Source organism: Suricata suricatta, chromosome 10 (assembly GCF_006229205.1).
Source record: "Suricata suricatta isolate VVHF042 chromosome 10, meerkat_22Aug2017_6uvM2_HiC, whole genome shotgun sequence".
Classification (NCBI taxonomy): domain Eukaryota; kingdom Metazoa; phylum Chordata; class Mammalia; order Carnivora; family Herpestidae; genus Suricata; species Suricata suricatta.
Genome location: NC_043709.1, coordinates 23,320,083 through 23,336,795, shown reverse-complemented (window position 1 = coordinate 23,336,795; position 16,713 = coordinate 23,320,083). Strand labels below are relative to the sequence as shown.

At 38.8% G+C, this 16,713-nt stretch overlaps 1 protein-coding gene across 2 annotated transcripts in view; it reads left to right on the top strand.

The window, feature by feature from the left end:
* CFAP54 (cilia and flagella associated protein 54) overlaps positions 1 to 16,713 on the top strand; it is a 279,565-nt gene that overhangs the window by 153,982 nt on the left and 108,870 nt on the right. Inside the window, exons 40-46 of one of the 2 annotated variants that reach the window (XM_029955763.1) lie at positions 4,079 to 4,231; positions 5,990 to 6,184; positions 8,326 to 8,413; positions 8,719 to 8,928; positions 11,078 to 11,144; positions 12,906 to 13,088; positions 15,465 to 15,551. In XM_029955763.1, the coding sequence (XP_029811623.1) occupies positions 4,079 to 4,231; positions 5,990 to 6,184; positions 8,326 to 8,413; positions 8,719 to 8,928; positions 11,078 to 11,144; positions 12,906 to 13,088; positions 15,465 to 15,551 (983 nt within the window). The remainder of the gene's footprint in view (positions 1 to 4,078; positions 4,232 to 5,989; positions 6,185 to 8,325; positions 8,414 to 8,718; positions 8,929 to 11,077; positions 11,145 to 12,905; positions 13,089 to 15,464; positions 15,552 to 16,713) is intronic. The other variant, XM_029955764.1, reaches the window with a different exon arrangement.

Below are 16,713 nucleotides of genomic sequence, written 5' to 3'. Positions count from 1 at the left end.
TTCTTCAGTCTTCAGGTATGTTGGAACTTTCAGCCCTTTGGCAAGTGTGTTTTATTACTGCCTCTGGGCATTTCTATTGATAAGATCATACGTGTAGAAAGCAGCCCGATCTTGTATCACTCCTGGGATTCTTCCCTGGTGGACCCATCTCTCAGGAGTCACCGGGGCTTGTTATTTAATGAGTACATCAGTACAATAAGAGACACAGCAATTCTTTTTTTTTTCTCTATCCTCTTCCTCTCCTCTTCTTCCTTTTCTCCTCCTTCTTCTTACCAACTCCCCTCTTTCACCTTCTCCTCCTTTCCTTCTCCTTCTTTTTCTTCTAATCTATTTCAAATTGTTGAGGTTATTAGTGCCTTTGAAACAGCTTCTTGAATTATTCATGGAAGTCTTCAGAGAAGAACTCCCACTTGACATGGAGAAGTAAGAACAGGCTTCCGAAGCTAATGATGTGTCTTTATTGCTTTCCCTAGTCATTGCGTATCGATAGCACAGGAACACCAGCAGAACCTTAGACTACAAGAGAAAAGGTTTTCTAGGACTTGAAAAAAGGAAAAACAAAACAAAACAAAGTGAAATGTTTAGGGGGGAAAAGGAGGAATGATTTATAAGCAGATATTTGATCAAAGTGGCAGGATGATTTTATCGAGGCCTTGCATTTTAAAGATTGCAGACATCTCCTATTCCTCCTGTACTTCTGATTGTCCTCGGATACCAGCATGCATTTGTGAATTTTTGTTCTAGAAATTCCCGAATTATTATGAAAGCTTCATGAGAGCAGGGCATGTGTTTGTTTTGTTCACTGTATCTGTTCAGTGAAAATATAGCTTTAACAAATGTATGACTAACAGAGTGCTCTGTTGAATGCTTACTTCTGTCAGGCACCGTGCTGGACACTTGACACAGGTTAAAACAGTATTACTCAGAGGTAAATACTATCATCCTGATTTTAACAGAGATTGAAAAGTAAGGCCTAGAGGAAGTAACTGCCTCCAAATAATAATAAATAAGAGCCTACAGCTTCCACCTTTTCCTTTGCTTTCTTAACTTCTTTCCTGGAAATAAGTTCTTCCCCTTTCAGTCTCTAAGGAGAAAAAGATAAAAGCCAAGCTCATGAATTCTTGTAAGAAAAACACAGAGTAGGAACTTTATAATCTTTAGGGTGCTGTGTGTAAGCATGGGGGTTGGAGGAGTTGGGGCATGCTTTGTCTGGATCAGGCAGGACTGTGCATGGGTAAAGGTGTGGGGAACTGAGGGAACAAAATAGTGGGCAAAGGACAAAGTGGACAAGAGGGTGAAATTGGTAAGCTAGGGAGTTAATAAGAGCATCTGTCACCTAAGTGTTAGATTTTCTTAAATGTGTGGTAGGCAAGAAGAATGAATTTCCTGGGGGGACAAGTGGTTCTCTCAATGTGGCCATGTACCCGATCTGACCAGAACCTCTAGGATTTCTAGACATTTCCATCTACTTTGTAGTAGGTTGAAAGATGTCTCTATGGCCATAGAATTCCATCAGGACCTTTCTGGGCTCCCAAGGACCCCAGGCTTTGTCTCTCATTAATTTTTCTTAGCCTTATTTATGCTCTATTCTCAAAGGTTTTTGTACAAATTAGCAGCCCTCAAATCTGGGTCATTGCCAGTTACCCAAAATTTGATGCCTCTGGCAAACTATCTGGAAGAGGCACTAGACTTGAACAGTGGTTGTGTCTCGTGTCTTCTAAGGGCTTAAAACAAGTTGATGTCCTCAAGTTTACTTTTCCTCCTTTTAAAGTGTGAATAATATCTATCCCTACTAATTTGTAAGATGTTAGGAGAATCAACTGAGATTAAGATCCATATAAGTGATTATTAATAAAGTTAATCCCAGCCATTTAGCTTTGGAAATTTGTCATTCATTCATTAACAAATATTTATTAAACACATATCATATAGTAGGCACTATTATAGGTCTGGCTTGTTAACAGTAGACAAAATCGACAAAAATCCCTGCCCTCATGGAACTTGCATTCTAGTGGCAGGAGACAATCAATAAACAAAACACATCAGTAGATGATGAATGCAGTGGAGAAAAGAGAAATGGGGAGACTATGATCACCAGTTTAAATAGGGTGATCACGGAAGGCCTCCTGAGAAATTAACAGTTAAGCAATAACCTTAAGGAGCTGAGGAAGCAAGACATGGGGATATCTGAGGGAAGAATGTTCTAGACCAACATGAATCCCTGGTAGGGATTTGTAGAAAACCCCTTTGTATTGCTTCAATTTTTTTCCACTGAGGCAGGAAGCAAGGTCATTGACCTAGAAAGGACAGGGAATAGGTAATTCCTACCTTTTTTCTTTGCCACATAACCAATTAACCACTCTTTTGTCACTTCTAACATTGGAGTGCTCCCTGTGTCCCACCCTTATTTCCATTGCTACCATCTTAGTTGAATTCAAATCACAATATCTGTGTTGTAGTTTTGGAATCTCTCAGTTACCAACTTAATCTTTCTCCTCCTCCTCCTCCTCTTCCTCCTTCTTCTTCTTACAGCACTGTAGGTATTTTTATTGAAAACTGTTCACACTTAGGAAGGCCAGGCTGGTACTGGAATGATGGCAGCAACAGGCTGGGACCGGGAAGTGATGTTCCACAGCCTGGTGGCTTTGATTTATTAGTCACAGCCACCAGGCAGGCTGCCACCAACCTCTTTCTATTGTAGTCTGCTAAGCCTTCCTAAAATACCAACCTCTGTCTGACCTACTCAAGACCCTTCCTGTACTCCCTATTAGAAAGGAGGAAGGTGACTTACTGAGGGAGGGCTTCCGGACTCCAGAAAAACCCTCTTGGTTCAACACGACTGGCCATGTCGTCTCACTGCACCCTGACTCACCATCCTGACTCCTGCTTCCCTACCTTTCCTTGCACAGACTAGGAGAAATCACCTGACTTTTCTGTGCCTTATTTCCCTTTTCTGTAAAATGGGTTTATCATGATATATAGCTTTTAGGGTTGTTTTTAGGATTCGATGAAACTATCAGAGTAAATTATATAGGATAATTCCTGGGATAGTATAAGTGCTCAGTTGACCTCGGTTATTCTAACTACCTCAACGCCCTTGCCTCCTTCTTCCTAATCAAATCTTTGCTATTCTCTAGGACACAAATGGCATATCTTCCCTCACACAAAGTCTTTCTTGCACACCCTTCCCTCCCTATGCTCTTCTCTTTTCCTCATTTTTGCACATAACCAGAAACTCCCTGTAAATATGAGTTTAATACTCCAGGGTCAGAATGCTTCATCCCTTGAGCTAGACTGTGAAATCTCGAGAGCAGAGGTCATGCCTGTCAGCCTCACGTGGCCCTGGTCCCTTGCAAGTTGCTGTACTATCCGTCCTCTGACTTTACAAGGGCCATTCACATGCTCAACTTGTTGGAGAAGTAAATTCCTTTGTTACTTGATCTGAAGCTTGTATTCCTTCTTTCTCATGTGCCTGTTTCCCAGTATATGGGCCAAAAATCTGCAGCTTGGCTCCTGGCACCATCACTTCTTCTCCGGGGACCTTGTGGCAACTCTGCCAACACCTCCTCTTTCTGGCCATTTTTCAGGGCTGTTTTTAGTTCCAGTCCCTTTTATGGCCTCATCTTCCTTTCCTCTGCACCCTCCAATATTAGAAACCTGTCCTTCCCTTCTCTTAAGAGAGCACTTACCCATCCAAGCTTCTTTGTTTCCTCCTTTCGTCTGTTTCCCAAGGCACCTCTGCTTTGAAGAAGCTGCTGAAAAGGAGTAGATTATTTCATCTTTTATGATCAGCAAAATAAAAAGTAGGAGGCTTCATAAGGAAAATTGGCAAGATCTAAAGTTATTTGCATTTCATAGGAATCAAAAGTTTTCTAAGTTTTTTTTCTTTTTTTAAAAAAAACTTTCAAATATACCACAAAAATTTGATCTGAACGTTGAAACACCTGCTGCAGACCTGGGGCTTTGAATTTAGCAGCTTTAGTTTGGGACCAAGACATTCTCTGAATTAGAAAGTCTTTTGCTTCTAGTCAGCTTGCTGCAGCATTTCATCCCTCAGTACTCCTCTCTTTCCTTTCAGAATACAGCCACGCCAAGAAGCTCGTCTGTGTGCCCGTGGACGTGACAGACACTTTGCGATATTTTAGACAGACCTTGGAGAAATCCAAATATGATAACAGATCAATCCGACACAGCAGAAAATTGCTTTCATTATTCCTTGCCCAGACACAAGGTAAAATACTTGCTCTGTATTCCTTGCTCTTTATTTATGGGGGAACACTAGCCTGTGCCTCTACCAGATTCTGGCATAGACCCCTCCTTTCCCCACTTACATGCCCCCTCCTTGCTGCCCCTCACTTTCTTCCTCTTGTTTAGTGGGTCACATATTCTCTTTCCCACACTGTATTCCTAACCAAAGACTGTCTCACTCATCTGCTTTCATGCTTTCTGTGAAACTAGCATACTTGTTTGAGTAGATAGAAGAGGAGTGTTTATCAATTTTTTGATTCTATATGTCTATGTTCTCACCCTTCTCTTTGCAAGCATGATGCTATAGTCTTTAAAAATTTTTTTTTCATAAGTAGATGAATTGATTCATGCTGAATTACCTAGAGCCTTTTACCAAAACCCTACTTTATCAGTGTCAAGTAAATAGATGCATTTTAATATACACATCAATAAGATTTCTTATTAATACCATAGATTTTGATCTTAGAGACTTCTTTTAGCTCAAAACAAGATATTCATTATTGTTGGTTACATCACATTTATTTGTTTCCTGCCTTCTCAACGTGTATTGATTTGTGAACGCAATCAAAACAGGGCTTTGAGTGGTTAATTGGTAACCCCATAGAGAAAGAATGTACTCAAATTTAGGTGGGGAAAAATCTTGACTTATGGATGTTTGGATTATTAAAAGTGTGTTAAAAATCCCAACATATGTTTACAATTCTTGCTGTCAAATTTGTTGGAATAATAAAAATAAGCTTCAAGAATAACCTTAAATTAATAAACTTAAAATAACTATATTTTAAAGTTATTAAAGTAAATTTAAATCTATACCTAACATGCTAATATTTATTGAGCTGATCTTTCAGAAATTTGACCAATTTTTTTACAATCTCTTACAGAAGTTTTACTTACGTATATATGTATATATGTGTGTGTGTGTTTTATGTTGCCGCCCCTGCTGCCCCCCAAAAAAGCACTTGCTATAGCACGTGCCCACAGGTTTTGGTTGTACTGTCTACAGACTCATATTAAATCAGCTCTCCATATCATGTTTCCACTTCTTTCAATTATGGCATCTATTAATAATGGTTATAGGGTCTGAATAAAAACAAGCAAATATAATTCCTAAGAGTGGATTAGACCTGTTCACTATGAACCTCACCTGGTATTAATTCTTAGCAGTTTATCCCCAGTCCTCGGGCTGCAGACTTCAAACTCCACATCAGTTTCTCTTTTTTTGCAGCTTTCAACTACTTCCCCTGGAATAGTTTTCCTTTTTTCCCTGTGTGTTCTCTGATCTTATAAAGAGACCGATTCGTTCCCATTTTCCCCCCGTAGGTCAGAACTAACTATGTGTTCCTTCTATCCCAGAGGTCTCTACCCCAGAGGCAAACTAACATCTTAGTGTTGGAAGCTCTTTAAAAAAAAAAAAAGCCAAACCCAAAACGTGTAACTTCCACCAATCCCCACGAGGAGCAAAGCATTATCTCGACATCACTTGCCTGCACAGTGCCCCTCCGCAGTTTTCTTCCCTAAATAACATGAGCAGACAGCCCATCCACACATACCTGGGCTCCTCAGAAATGATACTAGATGCTAAATTTAAGGAAACAATGTCCCTCAAATGAAAAGACGTCTTATGTATATAGAGAATTTTTCCTTTTCTTTTTCTGTCCGTTTCTTCTACCTTTCCCCTCCTCATCACCTTCCCTTCCTTCTCCTTTTTAAATTTCTTTTTTAAAATTTTTCATGAATTCAGGAGATAAAGGAGGAATAAACAATGCAAAATTTACCACTGGGAAGGTGGAGTTTTGCCTGGGGACAGAAGAGATGCATATGCCAACACCCCCTGACCTCTCTCAGGAACACTTTAGAGTTTTCAGTTCAGTGGAGAAAAGTAAACTTCCCTATTCGCAACTTGGACTCGTCATTTCCTCTTATTATGAAACTATTGGTAAGATTAATTCACTGTGTATTCATTTCTGTGTGATCTTATGCATTAATGTTGAGATTGCAGTTAGTCCTGAAATGCTACCTTTAGAAGTCAGATGAGAGAGGGGCACCTGGGGGCTTCTGACTTCAGCTCAGGTGATGATCTCATGGCTTGGGATTTCAAGCCCTGCCATGGGCTCTGTGTTGACAGCTCAGAGCCTGGAGTCTGCTTTGGATTCATTCTCTCTCTCTCTCTCTCTCTTACTCTGTCTCCCCTCCCCTGTTCATGCTTTGTCTCTCTCTGTTAAAAATAAATAAACATTAAAAAAAATAAAAAAAAGAAGTCAGATGAAAGAGCATGAACATAGAAACTTGCAGGCAGCGACAGAGCAGTGTCTTCCAGCCCCTCCCCTCCCTCGCTTTCCCCGCCTGGCCGGCACCGGCACGTGGTGAGATGCTAGGCTACCTGTCTGCTCATCCCCGTTTGACTTGAGTCTGTGAACCGCTTTTTGGAAGTAGACCACTCATGTGTTTTGTTGCTCTGCCCTGGTTGATCCCACTTCCTTTGTCTTTCCGCTTGGTTTGGTTTTGCTACAAATTCAGCAGTATATACTCAATGCGTATTGTAGACCCAGTGACCCTCCCGTCCCCTTTTTTTATAACAGACGTTTAGTAATTCCCCCTTTACTCCCTGGAATCAAATGTATATTTAATATAGTCTTTCTACACATGTTATTTAAAATGATAAATCTGAAGATCTAAATATAAAATAAAGGGTAAACAATATTATTTTATAATAAAAGAATCCACTTGTGGCTCTTAAGCACTCAGCCACTAGAGAGTACAGGGAAGCAATCAGATGCTCATATCCTGTGCTGTTGAATCACCATGAATGTTAAAGCTACAAATGCAGACTGATACAGGTTTATTGTATTGGTGATACAAGTGCTATCACACTGTTAAGTTTGGTGACTTTGATTTTCTAAAATGGCAAATAAATGTGGGTATAGTATTAGAAAAAATCGCTACAGTGAGTGGTTGCATTTCTGGAAAATTCAGAGCATTTTGAAAACATACAAAAATGACCTACTTATGTGTAAAGTGAAGTTAGAGGTTACACTCAGACAATTTATATATAGGTTTCTCGCCTTTTCTTCTTCTTTTTTTAAACATTTATTTACTTTTGAGAGAGAGAGACATAGAGCGTGAGCAGGGGAGGGGCAGAGAGAGAGGGAGACACAGAATCTGAATCAGGCACCAGGCTCTGAGCCATCAGCGCAGGGCCTGATGCGGGGCTTGAACTCACAAACCGCGAGATCATAACCTGAGCTGAAGTTGGACGCCTAACTGACTGAGCCACCCAGGTGCATCTCTCACCTTTTTCTTAATTGTGGGGGAAACTTCTGTGCATTACAGGCAATCCAGTGTCTCTGTACCTCGCCTACGCAATGCCAGATGTCCTGTTGTGACAACTAACAAAACCTTCCTCAGGTTTCTAAAACACCCTGTAGGAGACCGTACTGCCCTTGTTTAAATCCACCGCCGTGTTGGTTGGGTTTTGTTTTGTTTTGTTTTGGCTAGACACCTCTGAATTTTATCAGAGACTTATGCATTTATCAGAATCCCTTCCCCCTGCCAAATTAAAGACGTGCTTTTCTTTTGCACTTGGATAAAGGGAAAAATCTGATATGCTGTGATCTTGTCACATCCCTGCTTAAAAACAAACCCTTGGAAGCTTCCCATCTGCTATAGAATAATATCCACATTTTTCCACCAGGCATTCAGACGCCTCCATATAATCCTACCACTGTCTCCTTCTTCACACTCCCAGGAAAACCATAGTCCAGCCACCCACATTATTTCCATATACACCCCGCCCTCTCTCCCTTGCATGCCCCTTCTGAATTTCTCTTTTCCACCACTTCCACCTGCCGGACTCTTGCTCCACTTTCTCCAGGTTTTCTTTCTCTTAGATTCACTCTCTCACTCCACCATGTAAATAGGATATCATTTGCTCTCTTTCTGTAAATGGCGTACGAGGCATGTGAAGGCAGTTTGCTTATCTCCACAGTTAAGGAATGATGCAGTTTAAAATATTCTTGAGACTGTAGGAAGATATTTCCTAGGAACTGACCTTGTTCTTTTACTCAATTAAAAATACAGATGTTCTCCAAGCCTGCAATCAAAGAAGTCTTAAGGTTCAGGCATTGCATGAACTGGGAAGCCTTCTCGTCTTTGCCAAAAAGAAAAGGTAGATTTTGGGGACTCAGTAGAACAAGGGAAAACTTTGTTTGGTGTTTTCTTTGAAAACACTTATAATTATTGTGAAAAAATACCCTCTTTCATGAATTTTAGTTTTTTGGTTATATCCCATTGCTACATTTTATTCTTCAAATGCTACCTGGGAGAAAAGTTATGAGTGTAAATGGTATAGATTCATTCTCTAACATTTTAATTAAAATGCTTCTTCAGTGCATTTGCTTTCTCTTTTGGAAGATAAATTTAATGACATAGATCTCAGAAAAGATATTGCTTGATGCTCTGTTTCTCTTTTAGGGCTGCTTTTAAATGTTGGTGCGAAGCTCTTGATGTCATATTCAGAAAACAAGCTGTGCTGCATACATGGAAAGAGTTTGGTACCCCACTCACCAATGCCACCAACAGCTATTTACCTCCAGGTTCCAAAGATTACAGCGAGGAATTTCTGTCAAACGTTGGCATTTGGGGATGTTTGCAAGGAGCGGTCATATCAGCAAAGATAGCTCAGTGAGTGTGACAATGGAGTGAGCCTCCTTTTGTGGGGTGCCCACCTGTCCACGTAGAGCTCCATGCATGGCTCAGACGCATGGGATTCGTGGACAGCTATGTCCATACTATACAAAATTATACACTTTATGGATTTGTGATGTGTATCATCTATGGCGATCTCTTCTTCCTATAACCCGCCCACCCCACCCCACCCCCGCCTTGTGGGCATCACCTGGATCTTTGCTTGTTCACCAGTGTATCCTGAGTGTCTGGCATGGAGTTGGCGTTGAATAACTACTTGTGGAACGAACGATTGAGCAAATGAACAGTTTGTATGAGATCAAGACTAGCAGCGTGGAGGCAAGCTGACTTGGGCCTAATTCAAGAGCCCCCTCCTAATTCTGGGACCCTTGGCTCGCTCCTCATTCTCTCTGAGCCTCAGTGTTCTCATCTATAAACTGGTGGCAAGAATTACATGACATACCACATTAGTTTGCTAGGATTCCCCTAACAAAGGACCAGTTTGTGGGGAATTTATTGTCTCATAATTTTGGAGGCTTGACTTCTTAGATCAGGCAGGGTTGGCTTCTTCTGAGGCCTCTCTCCCTGCTTGTAGCTGGTGGTCTTCTCACGCTGTCCTTACAGTGCCCTCCCTCTATGCATGTCTGTACCCTAATCTCTTCTTACAAGGACATCACTCATGCTGGATCAGGGCCCACCTTAATAGCCTCATCATAACTTAATTACCTCTTTAAAGGCCTTATCTCTAAGAACAGTCACATTCCAAAGCTATTGGGGGTTAGGACTCCAACATATGAATTTGGGAGGGGAGCACATAATTTACCCAACACATACTGGATATATTTCCTAATTCTGTAACAAATTATCACAAAATTAGTGGCTTAAACAACACAGATTTATTATCTCACAGTTATGGGGCTTGGAAGTCCTAAAATCAGTGTGCTGGTAGGGCTGTGCTGTGCTGTTCTCTGAAGGCTCTGGGGAAGAATCTGGTTCCTGGTCTTTTCCAGCTTCTGGAAGCCTCCAGCCCTCCTCAGCTCACAGCTCCATCTTTTTTCAAGATCAACAGCCTATTATCTTCTCTCTCCCTCTTTCTCTCTGACCTCTGCTTCTGTGACTCTGACTTCCCTGCCTTTCTCTCATAAGGACCACTGTGATTACACTAAGCCCAACCTTAATTTTAATCACCTCTGCAGTCTTTTTTTATTTAGGAACCAATATAAGGCCAATTTTATTACTTTCTTTTAATTTAAATTTTAATTAGCTAATAGTGCAGTATTGGTTTCAGAAGTAGAATTCAGTGATTCACCACTTACATATAACGCTCAGTGCTCATCAAAGTGCCTGTTTTAATATCCAGCCCATCTCCCACCCACCTCCCTCCAGAAACCCTCAGTTTGTTCTTTATTGATACGAGCCTCTTATGGTTACTTTCCCTTTTTTCTCTTCCACCCTTACTTCCCATATGTTCATCTATTTTGTTTCTTAAATTCCATATACGAGTGAACTAATAGGATATTTGTCATTTTTTGATTGACTTGTTTCTGCCACATAAAGCAACATATTCATATATCTGGGGGACTAGGAAATGGTCTCTTTGGCGGGGGTGGGGAGTATTATTCAGCCTCCCACACATAACATATAACACATAACAAACCTGAAAGTTAGCACAGCATCTTATACCGAGTTAGCACTGGCAAATATTTTAAATACTTGAATAATGGGAGAAAATTTTAAAGTATAGAAGAGGTAAAGGTACAGGTTTCTTTCAGCTTTCCATTTACATTTTTATCTTATCTATAGGGTATGGTGGGTGAAAACATGCATGGTACTATGACCTACAGAGAAAATTTAAAAATTTCTATATATAGAAAAAATCCAGAAGGAAAGTAGCCAAAATGTTACCAGTAATCATGTTTAGGTGGTAGGATTATTGGTGATACTTCATTTTATATATATATATATATGTATATATATATATATAATTTTTTTCTTTATTCTAGATCTTATATGAGAGTATAGCATTCTTAGAATCACAAAGACTATTTTAATTTCGGAAGATCTGTGAGTATCAGAGATGTATTTATATAAAACTATTATTTGAAAATTGTCTATGAATCCATTTCTTTTTTTTATTCTTATTTAGATTTATTAAGATCTCGAAGGTTGATGAGAGGACCAACTGTTGCATTTTGTCTGCATTACTCTTTCAGGTAATACTTTATGTATAGCTTTCTATGGTAATGACCATTCAGTCAGAAAAAAGTGCAGTGGTTTATCATATTCATAAAACTCACAGTGGGGAAAATAGCGCGGGACTTTGATGAAATAGCATAAGCCCGTCTTTCCCTCACTGGCTGAACCCCTGTGGCATTTTCACCTTGAATATTCAGCAGGGTCTCTTTCTCCTTTAGACTCCGGAAGGAGTTTTGCAGACAGAGAAACTGAGTCTCTCATCATTAGTAAGACGGTGTTGCTAGTGAGCTGTGAAGCCCGTCTGTCTGACTCCAAATGGTTGCCTTAGGTTACCTCATCTCTAACTAAACTTTTACTCGATTGCATGATGTGAAGTGTACCATATAATGAAAGCAAGAAATAAGTTGAAGACTACAGAACTATGGTGTTGGCAGCTCTTAGAATTTTGGTTTGACTTCATTGAAGAAGAAAGAAACTTTTATCTGAAATACAAGACATTTTGAGATGCAGGGATGTAGCCAGGGGCCTTTGCAATCTACTAAAGGTTCTGTTTACTTTGAAGGGTGGACACCCTTGTTCTGTGTATCAGAAGAGTCTGATAGCTTATGCAATCTGGGTAGGTGAGATCTCTGAAAAGCCTTCTCTGAATGTAAGGCCAGACTTTTCGGCTTTCTTATGTTCCCTGCACCTCTTGCTTGTGCTTTAAAGGGAGGAGGTGGAAGAGGCATGTGTGCAAAGAGAATGATAATGTGATACTGACTCCTTGTGTGCTGCTTGGTCATGAAGAAAATGCTGTTGGTGTTCTAGAAAATAAGCAATTGGAAAAATTAAATTTTTGCCTACTGTGGACATAGTTTTTCAGTAATACTACCCTAAAATGAAAGCTGGTGACATTTATTTTTAAAGCCTGTTATTTTTTTATGATTTTTAAAGCAGATTTGTAAAAATAAAAAACTTAACTGTGTGGTATTTTAGAGTAGGTACCTGATAAATTGAATGAACAATCTGGTTAAAATTCTTTTCTGATATATACATTAAAATAATTTCATAATGCATTTGTCATCATTTAATATTAATTATTTAAGGTAACATGAGAAGCACTCTCAACTGTAAAATTCAATTTTGTGTACCGATCTTGTTTCCTAGCATCAAATACAATGTTGGTCATATAAATTACCTGAGACATGCTGGTAAAATTAGACAACTCATCTTTTTGCTTAATTCAGTTAGACGTTCAGAATTACCTCTGCTTAATTAAACTTCTGAAATAATTTGTTATCTCCTCTACTTATAGATTGGTATAGTGGAAAGAACATAGATATTTTGATTTAATTAAGTGTCACTTTGAATCTTCTTTCTGCCGCCATTAGCTGTGTGAGCTCAAATACGTTAATTGTTTAGGTCTCCATTATATCATTTGTAAGGTAATAACCCTTCCTTGTAAGGGTAAGGTAAATGAGGAGTAAATGAGGTAGTATTTATAAAAAATTTGCCAAGAGTGGCCAACACAAAACTGACCTCAACAAATGACAGTATAATAATTTCTTCTGAAAGTAATACATATCCAACTACCATGGAATTTAAAAGGCCCATCTTGACTGATAAAAGCATTTGGAACCATAACGATGATAATATTAATGATAACTACCATTTATTACCAAGTACAGTCTCCTAGGCATATGCTAAGCCCTTTAGGAAGTAATCCATGTACTTACCTTTCTGTTTCAGTGTTGCACATGCAACTCATTGCTCTTTGTTTCGCCTGTTTCCATTTTCAGGGTTTGCTCAGAACCACACTTCCACACCCCAAAGCTGGACGTTGCTATGCGCAGTATGAAATCACTCAGCTTCTCCCAGGCACTGAGCTCTTCTCGGACCGATACAGGGCTGACATCTGCTCTGTAGTTGCAAGTCTGTATTACGTTATACGTGAACTGCACTTTGCTAAACAAAATCTAATAGTAAGTAATCTGTAAAATCAACAAATCTTAATTCACTGTGGTATTTTTGCGTTATACTTTATGCTATTCAAATTTTGTTACTGTTTTCTTGGTTGTTTTACTTAACTCTTTAACTCTATATTCAGGATGCTAACCGGTAGCTCCAAATAAAATATATTAATTAATATTCCTTCTTTGACATCATTGTTTGCATTGCATTTTGGATACAAAGTCAATGTCTCTTGGGTTTTATTCTCATGTTACTCTCTTATTTTATTGTTTTTTCCTCTCAAGACATCTGTGGAAATTGATTCAGAATGCGTCTCTGGTCTCAAGCAGACCAATCTAGTGCAGATGTAACTAACTCACAGCACTAAGTCATTGCAGATCTGTCAGTTCAAAACTGCGAGTATTTCTTTGTGTCTCTTGTCTTCTCTCTGTTAAGGGTACATCTAACTGGACACTGTGAATTGTACAGAGTCCACTGTGACATACAAGACAAATACTTCCTTATATCCTAAGACATTCAAAACCCTCATGCAATTCTTTTTCCTTTGGGGAAATAAGTCACAGTATAGATCATAAATTTGAAGTTGGCTGTATTTAAAAAATAAATTAGTACATGCTACCTGTTGGTCATTTTATATTTTTCTCCTTTATTTCATTTTTTCTGTTTTCTTCTTGTATTCCTCTACTTTTGTATCTCTCCCCCACCATGTTTGCTTCTTAATACCTATTCTTTTTCTTGTTCTTTCCTTTTCTTCCATAATTTTCATACCTACTTTCTTTTTTTCCCCATGTATTGTTTTCTGTGCTCTTGTTCTAAATTCATTCTTTCTCCTTGTAGTGAATAGATTTATTGCCCCCGATATGAGTTATTAAATTATAAAGCCATGTAGTAAAGTGAAGAGATTGATAAATGCTTTTAACACTTGGCACATTTGGCAAGAAATTGTTTATTAGAAAAAGATAACAAAATGGTGCTCCTCTCACTGTTAAGGGGATTTGTTTCTGCATTTAGAAAATAGTTCTATCCCCTGGGTAACCTTTAGCTGCCTAGTCATATTCATATATAATATATATCACTGCATCGGAAAAGAAATGAGACTTTTTTCCCTCTGAAGCTTAAGAAATTGAGAACATTTTTCTGAATAATTGAGCAATTGGCAGCAATAAAGTGGTGTGTTTTTATTTCTCACTAAAGAAAAGAAACAACCTCAAAGGTAATAGCCAACTCATTGTTTTGTGCTGCATTAATTGTAGAAAAATATATTGTGTTATGTTTGTTGTGCATAAATGTAAAAAAAAATGTATTATGTTTGAAATCATTTAAGACCAGTTCTAAACCACTTAAAAAGCTGTTGCTATTAGCAGCTGCCAGGTGACTGACAATTAGAGGTTCCTTAGCTGAATTTGCACCATGTTGATAGTTTCTATTTTGTATGACACTACCCTCCAGAAGAAGCCCAGTGGGTAAAGAGACTGTGGTCACATATAAAACTTGCTATGAGACCTTTTGCTGTGGAATCATGGGAAATAGTTTGCTAAATAATGGGGATCCCAAAACTCCTCCTTACTCTATCTGCCTTCGGTGGTGGAAGGGCCCAGTTTAGGAACTTCAGTTTTCAGTTGCAATCAGAAGCTGTTCAGAAGTCTAGGCAAACACCTGTCTCCTCACATCTGACCCTGGCTGGATGGTGGCTGGATCAACTGAAATATTGATAGTTTGTAAGCTTTCACCTATACCCATGAGATTTCAACAGGAGTTGAACTTTGGGGTTAATTCTAGGCAAATAAAAACATATTATGTGAAGCATAAGCTTGGGTAATCAGGAGAATATGTGCTCTGTGAAATCAAGGACTGGTTAGGTTTTGTTGTCATGCAGCAGTGCCTGATGCATGATGGGCATGCTATAGAATACATTTTTGCTGATAGAGATATTCTAGTTGAAGACAAATAGCAGCAGCCATTGAGATGAATGAGTTGGGGACAAGGACGTGAGTTCCTTTGCTTTAAATTTTGAAGTTATTTGATAGCGTCTTTGCTAGAATGTTTCTCCAGGCCTCAGTGATTCGTATATATGTTAAATTAATTTTTTTCAAGGAGAATAATTGTTTGGATTTTCACTTTCCCATGCTTAAAGTGATTCAAAACCTAGGTTTTGGGTACCAAGTAGCATCTAAAAGTCCCCCTGGTGGCACTTTTCTCATAAAATTATGAAGCTTATGCTAGGTGGATTGTTTCACTTATGCCAAATGGTAGAGGATCGTAGCGTGACAAAATCAATTGCTGTTTTACATAACATCTCCTACATTAATATTTGGCTAAATTTTATTGTTAGGTCGTTGACTTGATAAAACATGTTATAAATCAAAAAATGTTTTTACCATTGGTAGATTCTGCCTCTCCTTGCATTGTATCAGTATTTTGTTTCTGGAATTTGCCAAGACCTAGTCAGAAATCTGGAAGCAAGGATCCTCAAGGTATGTCATGAGCTTTTAAGATATTTGCTATCCTTGAACTCTAAAGAGATTTTCATAAAGAATTTGGTTCTAATACTCATAATAATAAGCTGGTAATAATATGCTGACATAAAAAAAACTTGCCCATTGTTACAATAAAGTATGAGAGAGAGATAGTTAGAATAGTTAGATTGTTTTATGCTTGGGCCACAGTAAAGTGAGGAAGAGCTACACATGGGAAAAAGGCTCACCCAACACAGTCAGCCTGGAAATCACCATTTCTGGAATGTTGTTTTCTGGGTGGAGGCTAATGAGTCAGTTTTCTGAAGTTTCTGTGAAATTTTTGCTAAGGATCTTTATGTATATCATGATATGTGAGAAGTTTTCATTGCATATTGAAATGACAAATTGAATTGCATGTATATGCATTATGAATATAATGTGAAAAGTTTTCATTGCATAGGCAATTGAAATGACAAAACACACAGACACTGAATTATCACTAATTTTGTAACCTAGAAGTCAGGTGAGGCTCTCTGCCCTCAAGTTTCATATGCAATTGGCTTCAACCCCCTGTGGAGTGGGAACATCAAACACTTCATTTTCTCTGCCCATTTTCCTAGTTAGCTATGGTCATGGTCTCCCACTTCTGTTGAATCGTTTTGTATATGGGTCACCTCAACATCCAGCAGATTTGCTCCCTGTTCTGTATCTCCTTATCCTGACTATGGAATTCAGCTCTAATTCACATTTTACACACACACACACACACACACACACACACCCACACACTCCACTCACACATATACATATACATACACAACACAGTCACCCAAGGCCTGTCTTTTCATATTGGACTTAGTAAAAGATTGGAACACAGGAAAATTTAAGTTGAGGCAAAAACAAACAATTTAAAATAGAATATATGGCATGTCTGAGTTTAAAATATTTCTTAGCCAACATCTCATGCTTTTGCCTCTCATCCCATGGCTTAATCAGCTGTGTGCTGGTAAATGTTTCACACCTCACTCTAAAAAAAAGCCCTGATTTGTAGCATTTTCAGTTTCCATGGTGCAAATATTCCCACTACAGCTGACTTCAGCCTACCAACAGGGCATTACTGAATGTGGAGCTGAGACAAGATGTGCACAATTTCCTCTTGCCCTTGCGAGTAAATGGACTC